This window comes from Theobroma umbraticum, unplaced genomic scaffold, assembly GCF_002168275.2.
Source record: "Theobroma umbraticum cultivar Fairchild unplaced genomic scaffold, ASM216827v3 scaffold_30.0, whole genome shotgun sequence".
NCBI classification, from domain to species: Eukaryota; Viridiplantae; Streptophyta; class Magnoliopsida; order Malvales; family Malvaceae; genus Theobroma; species Theobroma umbraticum.
The window spans coordinates 5972710-5984012 of NW_018397254.1; the positions used below are offsets into that span (position 1 = coordinate 5972710).

The window sequence follows — 11303 nt, forward strand, 5'->3', positions numbered from 1 at the left end:
AAATATAGTCATATTCTTTTCTTTTCCACCCATATTTCCTTTTCAATAGCATATTCTTACAAAAACGTTGATAATACCTAAATATGCTGCTTGTTGGCTGTTGTTCAGCTCAGCTGGGTACTGGTTGTCCTCTTTGAGCTGGGATTTGGTCTGTGAAGATCTGCCAAGTGATCGGCACAGGCTGACAGTATTGGTTGCAGAGACCCACCGGCCCAAAATTCTTCCCCTTCAAAACGCAAAATACAGATTCGTACGCCACCAACAGACCGTCATTTACGTATATCATTTCCAAACCCATGTATCCAACTGGCAACCTCCACCAGATTGTTTCTAACTCAACACATGATCCAGCTAAGGAATTTAATCGTCACCAGATCTGGGAATTTTCAGCACTTCCCAAATGATTGAAAAAAAAAACACTTGGGGTACATAATTGAAGAGATTGTTGGATATTTTGGAGACTTCAGAAACTCAGATGGTGAAAGCACCCATCTACCACGAACCTTACCCGAAACTGTAAGAATTTGGTGCCAAAATTCAAGAAAATCGCAAATCTTATACCATCATCATTTCCAATTAAACCAAACCAATTCATAAAATGCCATGAACATCCCACCATGAAAATTTGTTCTATTTATCAATAATTTCTGATCAGACCCACCGGTTGCCGGGCTGGGCTGCGTTTATTTCATCCTTTTTTCCGGCCACTCATTTGCAGAGAGATTTTTCGCACAAACCATGCATCAACTCGTCATACCCCGGTGACTTACTCGTCCACATGATCAGATGAACGAAATTTCATGCATGAAGCATCATCGACCGGACGATGGAACGAACCATTACATCAAATTAATTACACCATGATGAATTAAATCCATTAAACTTACAGGAAATAATAACTTAATAATACTATTATTAATTAATAAAAAAAGGGAAGCTAGAAATTCATATATTAGTAACATGAAATTGCTTGAAGCAACAACATCGGCAGCATGCAACCTCCATCTACCGATAATACCCAAAATACCCCTCCAAGGAAATGGTGGAAGACTTCACGACCACGACTTCACGCGGTGCCGCTATCGATCAGAGACCAAAATCCAAACCCATTGGAGGAAAGTCTTCAGAGCAATTAATCCACGAAACCCAAAATCCAATGGAATCATATACCCAAAACGAAAAGAAAAAGAAAACAGTGAAGTCTTGAGAGATCCTCTAACTCTGATATGCAGAAGTTTTAACATAATAGTACTAGAAAACCAAAGAGAAAAACATCACAGAGCACGGGCCTATGAAGTACACAAAATAACCCAAAAAGGAAAAAAAAGAAAAAACCCATCCAAAATTAGTGGAACTACAATTATTTAAGTAAATAATAATTAAGATTAAGCTCTCCTCCTAAATCCCATGGTCCGCCAAATTCAAATTTTTGCAGACTTTATATCAAAAACTAATTCCAGAGCTTCCCAAATTTGATGTTCCGTCAAACATAAGTAAGAATCAAATCCAAGACCCAACCAAAATCTATCAATGCTGACAACAAAAATCGTTACAGTAAACTTACAAGTTCCAACTTTCTTGGAATCAAACCTTCCAAAATCCTCTCTGCTCAGGAAATCATACAGGAAAGTTTTAACTTGGCACCAACCCAAACTTAAAGGAAAAAAAAAAGAAGGAAAAGAAGGAAAGTGTTGTTAGCCATAACCAGACTGGTCTGTGAGTCACGAAATCGAAGAAGGAAGAAATTGCACCCAACAATTAGCAAAGGCGCAAGTTAGCGCATCTATCACCCACATTGTATACCACTCCCACGTATTCACACAAAACAAATACTACTGCTCTCTTTCTTTGCTTTCACAAGATAGATAACGCCGACCCCGCTTTCCTTTCTCTCTCTCTCTCTCTCTTTCAACCCTCTCAAAAAAATTTTTCCAGAAAAAAAACTGTCTCTGATATAAGAAAAACTTCTTTTTTTTTTTTTAATTTTAATAATGTTTACGAAAATTTAATTAAAAATTATATCTTCTCTATCTTTTTTTTCTCTTTCTCTATGCTCTGTCGCTGTTAGAGAGAGAGCTTCATCTAAACAGATCTCTATTCCATCCAAACCCCCAGCACTTCTCGTCTTCTCCTCCAAATTCTCATCAGTTTCTCGTTCAGTTTCTCCTCGTCCTTAATTTCTTGTCTTTATCTCTTTTCGATTCCTCCGATTGTTTCTGAGAAGGAAAAAGGAAAAAAAAAAAAAACAGAAGAAAGGAAAGGTGCAGGTCCAATTGTTCTCTTTGTTGGTGAAAATTGAGTTTGCAATTAGGGTTTATGGGTGTTTTGGGAATTAGGTTTTCCATGTGAAATCGAGGTTGTTAAGCGTTCCCCAATTGGAAGAGCGAATAACTGAGAGTTTTTTTTCTTTTCTTTATGTCGATGAGAAGGGATTGATTGATTAGAGAAAATATGATAATCAAGCGCAACCTTAAATCCCAAATGCCGAGTCTAAAACGGTGCAAACTCGGCGACTCGGTTGGTGAAGACGAAGATAACTCGGGTACAACTCGCAAGAAGCGAAAAATCAACGGCTATTATCCTCTAACGCTCCTTGGAGAGGTAGCCGCCGGCATAATTCCGGTCAGCCTCCATCGTATTATCGCGTCTGGCCAGGCCGAGAGGGTTCGCGGCTTCATGGTGCACCGAAGTCTCGTGCACCCCTGGTGAGGTGGAGTCCAAATCCAAGGGCTCAGATTCGTCCAAGGCCAAGAATCGAACGGTGGAGATTGCTCGGCCACCGCTTGTGAGGACATCGAGAGGGCGAGTTCAGGTACTTCCTTCACGGTTTAACGATTCTGTTATTGAGAATTGGAAGAAAGAAAGTAAAACTAGCTTGCGTGATTATAGTTTCGAGGATGATGACGACGATGAAGATTTTGAGTGTAAAAAGGATAAATTCAGTTTTAAAACACCTAAAACTTGTAAGCAAAACCTAAGAAATCGACGGAATGAAGAGAAGAATGGTTATAAAGGGAGAAAATATGCTACATTGTGTGAGGAAGATGAAAGAGAAACCCGGCATGGTAGGACTTTTGATATTAGGAAGTACTCAAGTTCGCTTAGTTCGTTAACGTCAGTACATGAGCAATTCGTTGATGAGGATGAGAAGTATGCAAATGTGGTGGGCATTGTTGATTTAACAGCTGAGGAGCAACTTTCGCTGGAGAATGGTGAGAGGAAAGATGGGTTGTATGGACCAGAGGATTTTTATTCGGGGGATATAGTGTGGGCAAGGCCTGGGAAGAGGGAGCCATTTTGGCCAGCTATTGTTATTGATCCAATGACGCAAGCGCCTGAAGTGGTTTTGAGGTCTTGTATACCTGAGGCTGCTTGTGTGATGTTCTTCGGGCATTCTGGGAATGAGAATCAAAGGGTACGGATCACTTTCTATATAAAGTTCCTTTATGCTTAGGAGCTTGTTTTCTTGTGTGGTGCTGCCTGCGATGTGGTCATTAATTAGGTTTCTTTGATGGTCATGGACAGGATTATGCATGGGTCAGGCGGGGCATGATTTTCCCATTTGTAGATTTTCTGGACAGGTGTGTAGTTTGTTTTGTTGTACAAGCAATTGAATTTCTTTCTGTAACTGCTATGTGCTTAGGTAGACTCTGCTGCATGTAGGTTCCATGAGCAGCGTGAATTGAACAGATGCAAGCCTAGCGATTTCCAGCTGGCAATGGAGGAGGCTTTTCTGGCAGAACAAGGGTTTACGGAGAAGTTGATACATGACATAAACATCGCAGCTGGGAATCCAACTTATGACGAAACTGTTCTTAGATGGGTTCAGGAGGCTACTGGTTCAAACCAGGATCAGGATTATCACCTTCCTAACCAGGCAAGTTGTTATAAAAATGTACCTTGTTTCTTTGGAAACAAATTTATTGATATTTCAAAATGCCTTTTCTTACCATATTGAAAGCCTTTCGGAATTCCAGACACCAGCAACGAGGTAGGTGGTTTTCTCCTTTGGCCTTGGGCATCCATTTGCGTATCTGACCTGAGTCCTCTCTCTCTCTCTCTCTCTCTAGTAGGGTGTTTTTTTTTGGGGGGGGCCGGAGGGTTCAGTTACTTTTTGAGCTTTGTATAATTCAAAATTTGACCTAGATTATGTAAAAATTCATTTCTTTTTTTTTTTTTGCTCACATGTTTTTCTGAAACAATTGGAGCATACAGGTTAATGATTGCACAATGAAAGATGTTCCTTCTAGTCATTGAAATAACTATATTTGCAGGGCTTGCTTGGGAAACATAACGATACGAGACCCTGTGAAGGCTGTGGCATGATCCTCCCATTTAAAATGGGAAAGAAAATGAAAGCATTAACTCCTGGAGGCCAATTCTTGTGTAAAACATGTGCTAGGGTTTGTAGTGACTCCTTTTGCTGGATCTTAAATTATGTTTCCATTGTTTTATCATTTTGTTATTTTCTCAACAACATGCAATTTCATGCAGTTAACTAAATCAAAACATTATTGTGGCATTTGCAAGAAGATTTGGAATCATTCAGACAGTGGGAGTTGGGTAAGGCAATCTAGAAACTTGAGTTTTGATTTTTTTTTCCTGCTGCTGTACAGCAGCTATTTTTACTAATTTATTGTTTTCTTATCACTGAGTTAGGTGCGGTGTGATGGTTGTAAAGTTTGGGTGCATGCAGAGTGTGACAAAATTCCCAGCCATCATTTTAAGGTCTTTATGTCATACTTGTCAATTCAATTCATTATTTTGTTCTACCTTCTAATGAAATCAATGAATGGAACTTTGGATTTCCCTGATTAAGTCATATTTGTTTCTCCAGGATCTGGGGGCCACTGACTATTACTGTCCTACTTGCAAAGCAAAATTTAACTTTGAATTATCAGATTCAGAGAAGTGGCAACCAAAAGCTAAGTAAGTCTGTTCTATTTTGAAATCATATATGTCGTGTGTGTATTAGGAATAGACCAGCATTACTGCTATAATGAATTACTTCCTATTATAAATTATACTAATACGTGTCAGAAATTTTGTCATGGCATTCTGACTGATCCTTTATTCTCCACCTGTGTGTATCTAGTATCTAATGCGTGTAAAACCTTTGATGCAGATCAAGCAAGAACAATGGTCAGTTAGTTCTGCCTAACAAGGTTGTTGTTCTCTGCTGTGGCGTTGAAGGCATATATTACCCAAGCCTCCACTTGTAAGGAAAAAACTTTTTTATTAAAGAATAAATTTCTTTTTTCATTTTCCACTTTGGAATGATACTTTTTAAAACATCTCAGTGTGCACAGACTTCTTTTTCTGTTTCAAATTGTTCAGTAAGCAGATAAGTTCGTATGAAGTTATTTTCTGACTACCTTTATGAAAACATTACAATTTAATAGTCTGTGATTCCATTCAAGAAGAGGCTGCTACTTCATTTAATTTTACATTTTTGAACAAGTACACTTATAGCCCTCTTAACTGGGATCTTTATTCTAAATGAAGACAAAATGATTTTAGTTTTATCTCCTTAGCATGTGAATAATCTATAAAAGCGCACTAGGGTGAATTTCATTTTGAGCCTTGAATTGTTCCACGTGGGAAGAGAAATTTAGCTTTTCTGAATTTTGACTCAGAGTCTTTATTCATTATGATATCTTCTGTTTCAGAGTTGTGTGCAAGTGTGGGTCGTGTGGATCTGAGAAGCAAGCGCTAAGCGAATGGGAAAGACACACTGGTTCCCGAGAGAGAAATTGGAGGATTAGCGTGAAGGTGAAAGGTTCCATGCTACCATTAGAACAATGGGTTTGTAAAACTTTTGGACCTTTCTTTTTCCTTTCAGTTCTGTATTTCTCATATTTCCTCATAGTTCATGTCTTTGAATGTCAGGGATAGAATTCTGTTAAGAAAAATGGATTCCAGATGAGATCAAAAACAAATATCACGTAGAAGACAAAATTCTATTCTATTTCTGTCTTTCCTTTTTTCCTTTTTCGTAAATTTTTGGTGGACATTAAGTTAAATTTAGCATGGAGGAGGGATGTGTTGGTTTTATGTTTTGAAACCTTTATATCATGGCTTTTTTTTTTCCTGTTTAAATTAATAAAGGAGTCTACTTCTCAGAGCAATCCATCACTACTTTCCTTTTTATTACACTTTTGACATTGATGTACATCCTTCCATAGATATAAATTGATAGGTTCTTGTCTAACCTTGCAGATGCTTCAGTTGGCGGAGTACCATGCAAATGCTACTGCCTGTAGTAAACCTCCTAAACGACCATCAATACGAGAGAGGAAGCAGAAGTTGCTTGCGTTTTTGCAGGGTATTCTTTTAGGCATCAGATTAGCAATTTGATGAGTGTACGTATTTTTTTTTCATTCATGGCCATTGGGTTATGCTAATTATGGCATTTTCTGGAACAGAAAAATATGAACCAGTACATGCGAAGTGGACAACTGAACGGTGTGCTGTTTGTAGATGGGTTGAAGATTGGGACTACAACAAAATTATTATCTGCAACAGGTAACTTTAAGTAGAGTTTACCTTTTACATAAGATGTTGTCTAGATTCATAGTTTTTAAGGATCCATCATTGGGTGTACTTAAAAACATTTTTCTATTAAGATTCACTTAAGGTGTCCTGAAAACTGTTTTCTTTTGGCATGTTTATGAAAGTTAAAAGCAATCTCCTGCCTTTAAAATAACATTGATCTTAAGCTGATTAATTGTTAAAATATAATTTTAATCTTTTTCATGCTTTTATATCTCTTTGGTATAACCATGAGAGATCTGCACTAGATTTTTATTGTCCATTTTCAGCCTCTTTTTTACAGCCGTGAAAGGCATTTGAGTTCCAACTATCTATTTTTCATCATTATTCTAGAGTTATAACCATGTTCTTGCTAGACAAAGCACGATCTCTTTGTTGATGTTCACCCAGAGCAAATCATATTTGTTATGACATTGATTGTTTAATTCAGATGTCAGATTGCTGTGCATCAAGAATGTTATGGTGCAAGAAATGTACGGGATTTCACTTCATGGGTTTGTAAAGCTTGTGAAACACCTGAAGTTACACGGGAATGTTGCCTTTGTCCGGTCAAAGGTATGGTCCATAGATCATCTCCCTTTGCTCTCTTTTGGTTCAAGCTGGTTTTACAGACTATCTCCCTTTTTTCATTTTCCTTTAACAGTGAGGTTGTGCATAATTCTAGCTTTCCTTTCACTCACTTAGAGTTGCATTTCCACCTTGTTTGAGAGCTTCTTGTCCTTTAAAATCTTAGTATGAGTGGTTTAATTGCATTCAAATAGTTAGTTTCCACATCTGTTTTTATTCAATTCCGTCTCTTTTGTTTATTATTGATTTATGTGGTTTTCCCCCATTTCAGGAGGTGCTTTGAAGCCCACTGATGTTGAGACATTGTGGGTTCATGTTACTTGTGCTTGGTTTCAACCTGAAGTATCTTTTGCAAGTGATGAAAAGATGGAGCCTGCTCTTGGAATATTAAGTATTCCATCAAATTCCTTTGTGAAGGTAGAGTTGCTCTTGTAGTCATCAGTGCATTGTGGCTGTTGTTCTTCACTCCTTGTATCATGAAAACTTTATGATATATCCTATTTAACGGACATGCCCTATCCTTTACTAAGATATTAAATATCATTAGATCCTTGAATTCATTTCTTTTTTTTTTTTTGAGCTTGATCTGAGGCCAGTTGCCTGCGCATCTTTGCACACTTGGTGTGGAGAGCAGTTGCCAGCTGCATCATGAGAAACTCAAGGATTCCTTGTCATGCAGAATTTTAGTTGATATTCGTTAAATAGTCGTCAGGCTGAAAGTCAGGGCTTTCCTTTTGGCACAGAGATTTTTACTGATTGAGTCAATAATATTAGTAACATGCTATTTTGATGAGATCTTTTTGCTATTTTATCTGCCAGTTCTTCATGTAAATTTGGTTGGTCAGAAGAAACAATGCCTTACATGCATATATACATGCACACATGCACGTTTGAAAAGTGGTTTCTTTGAACATAATAGAATTTTCTTGGTATAGATTGACTAGATATTATTGTATATCTTTGGGATAACATATCTTCTAAAGTTTATCTTAACATATTTTTGTGATCATTTATTCTGGTTCTATTTTATCTCTTGTTTTTGGGCATGAAGGTGTCTTTATTAGGTGGTTGCTCTTCATTAATATAAGTATTATAAATGTTCCTTGTTTACATGAACTACAGATTTGTGTTATTTGCAAGCAAATTCATGGTTCTTGCACACAATGTTGTAAGTGTTCCACATATTACCATGCCATGTGTGCATCAAGAGCTGGTTACCGCATGGAGGTAAGCTACTTTTAGCTGATCTTTCTACCTAATACTTGCACCGCCAATTTCTATAACCAACATAACGTGCTCTCTGTTTGGCATCTAAGTTCAATTTCCTTGACTACCATGTGGAATATTATGATATCATTCAATTGGATGTATCATGAGTAAGCAGTAACTTTGAAATTCTAAAAATTTGCCACCTAATCAACAATTTAATGCCACTAAATGAGAGTTACAAATGACTTACGGTTTTGAAGAGTGCAGTTGAGCTTAAGATATGTAATATGTGATACACCCCATGCTGCAGGACTATCTGTACCTGTGTGGGATGCACCTATGTAGTGAAGGGCATACTCCCGTCTATGAGTATTTATGAACCTGTATTTATGTCTAAGTGATTTATGCTGAAAAAGAAAAGATATTTCATCTTCAGAAATCAAGATTTAATTCCTTTGGTGCAAATCAATTAAGCATAGCCAGTCTGTATGAGATCCCTAGCTGGTTCTAGATCAAACCTTGAACTTAATTTTATCGCATTGCTGCTAGGAACTTGCTCTTTCCTCAAACTTTGTAAATTCTCATTACAATTTAGAATGTTATTGCAAAAAAAAAAAAAAAAAAAACTAAATAAACCTTTAAAAGAACAGTGACTTGGAAATCCTCTGAAATATTATGTGATTTGCGTAGATAGATATGTCATGATGCTGCCGAATTAATAGTTAAAGGTTGATTGCTTTTCATGTGGATTTAGTTTGATTTATCTTGTCAAGGATAATCCAGTTGATCTCCTTTTACCATCCTTTGCATTCTCTGTTCTGTTTAAATTTCAGTTGCATTGCTTGGAGAAAAACGGCAGACAAATAACAAAAATGGTGTCATATTGTGCTTATCACCGGTATGCTTTAACTATATCTGCTGAGTTTCTCTTTATGAGCAATTTTGTATGTGCCAATCTTTGACTTGTTTTTCTTCTCATATCAATTTTGTTCAGTGCTCCCAATCCAGACACTGTTTTAATCATACAGACCCCTCTGGGCGTCTTCTCTGCCAAGAGCCTTGTTCAAAATAAGAAGAAGACTGGGTCAAGGCTAATTTCATCAAACAGAATGAAAGTTGAAGAGGTTCCAACTGTAGAAACTACTAATGTTGAGCCATTTTCTGCTGCTAGGTGTCGAGTCTTTAAAAGATCAAACAATAATAGAAAGGTAAACTTACATGAAAGTTTGAAATGTTCATACAGTTTGTTTTGGTTCGGTATCAGTTTTACTGAATTCATGCATGGTATATCTTTGCGCTCTGTAGTTGTCTAAGTTTTTGCCACATTTTTTTTTCCCTCCTTTTCCTTGTGCGCCTGGGATGAGCTGGATTCTTGTTGGTTTATGAGTATAAACTTTAAAAGCTACCTTCTGTTTTTAACATAAAATTAAAAGGGAAAGGTAAGGAGGAAAGTTAGACAAGCATAAGATTTTGCTCCCTTTCGAGGTAAACTTTTTCCTCAATGTTGCTTTATGTATTCTTTTCTGAATCACAACAACTCGACAAGGAAAATAATTCAAGCTTCTCTCTCTCCTATTATTTAATCTTAGTAATATTTTTCTCATTACCCAGAGAACTGAAGAGGAAGCCATTGCCCATCGAGTAATAAGACCTAGTCATCATCCTTTAAGCACTTTACAGAGTTTGAATGCGTTCAGAGTAAATTTCTCTCCTTTCTACAATCTATTGGTTTGTTTACACTACTTGTCCTTTCAATTCAAATAATAGAAATTAATCTTTTGTTAATATCCTTGATTGATTTCATTCCATTTAACAGGTAGTGGAGGAGCCTAAAGATTTTTCATCTTTCAGGGAACGACTCTACCACTTACAGGCAAATCTTTATCCTTTTTCCTTTTGAGAACATAACATTCTTGTCAGTTTGCTAAAATAATGTGTGCATAATGAATGCAGAGAACTGAAAATGACCGAGTTTGCTTTGGTAGATCTGGAATACATGGGTGGGGCCTCTTTGCTCGTAGAAATATTCAAGAAGGAGAAATGGTATTTATGAATAGCCTTTTGTGCTTAATTTATTTTTTGGAGAAATGGTTTTAGAGAGCTATTGCTTGGGGGTTTTCCCCTACAAATTGATTATAGAAAGATCCATAGACTGTAATGGACATCATAATGCGTCATTCTGTTTTAGAAGCATTGAATTGCACAAGTTTTGATTTTATTGCAATAGGTCATTTACAATCACAATAAATGTTATATAAAACTTAAAATAGTATTTGCATTTCTATGCTTATTGTGGGGTTTAAATGAAATTCTAATTTCAAATGCCATATAGAGCACAATTCAGTTACAAATCTGAAAAGGAAATAATATGTAGTATTTCTTGTATATTAATGTTGTGTTCAAAGGAGTACATAAAAGAGACAATCATACAAATCAGTTGAAAAGAAAAGAGTGTCTAGAATTTCCTAAGAACAGACAGCATATATGCCTATGGGTGCTTTTAAAATAAAAACATTCTGAATATATGTGAAACACTTGTATACTAATCTTTGGACAAGTAATGTTTTCTTTGTAAAAAGGGTATTCATAATAATTATATTAAAGCTTAATGAGTGTTTGCATTTCTATATTTATCTTGCGCACCGAAGGACAATGTAATTAAAAATGCAAGATAGAGAATATTGGGCAGTAACATTTTGTAGTGTACATTATACCTGCATACTTTGTATTTCTGAGCAATTGGAATATTAACATCTTCTGATTTGCTGGCAACTGAAATACGTTTTTACATGGAGTAAGAAGCTTTTATTTGTGATCAGGTTCTCGAATACCGTGGGGAACAAGTGAGGCGAAGTATTGCTGATCTAAGAGAAGCACGCTACAGAATAGAAGGAAAAGACTGCTATGTAAGAGATCTTTCTTGTACTTGTATAATTTGCAAATGTTTCTTCTTGTTTTTGTTTTTTTTTTTTTTT

At 36.5% G+C, this 11303-nt stretch overlaps 1 protein-coding gene across 1 annotated transcript in view; it reads left to right on the forward strand.

Moving 5' to 3' along the window:
- Positions 1-695: 695 nt before the first annotated feature.
- The window catches only part of SDG29 (SET domain group 29), a 10841-nt gene continuing 233 nt past the window's right edge, over positions 696-11303 (forward strand). Inside the window, 21 exon segments of the mRNA XM_021420567.2 lie at positions 696-2660; positions 2662-3415; positions 3526-3581; positions 3664-3877; positions 4275-4403; positions 4495-4563; positions 4660-4728; positions 4838-4929; positions 5126-5218; positions 5670-5805; positions 6220-6325; positions 6426-6525; positions 6983-7107; positions 7391-7536; positions 8242-8346; positions 9162-9226; positions 9323-9536; positions 9940-10026; positions 10145-10201; positions 10282-10371; positions 11148-11271. Coding sequence (XP_021276242.2) covers positions 2452-2660; positions 2662-3415; positions 3526-3581; positions 3664-3877; positions 4275-4403; positions 4495-4563; positions 4660-4728; positions 4838-4929; positions 5126-5218; positions 5670-5805; positions 6220-6325; positions 6426-6525; positions 6983-7107; positions 7391-7536; positions 8242-8346; positions 9162-9226; positions 9323-9536; positions 9940-10026; positions 10145-10201; positions 10282-10371; positions 11148-11271 — 3040 coding nt within the window. The 5' untranslated portion in view covers positions 696-2451.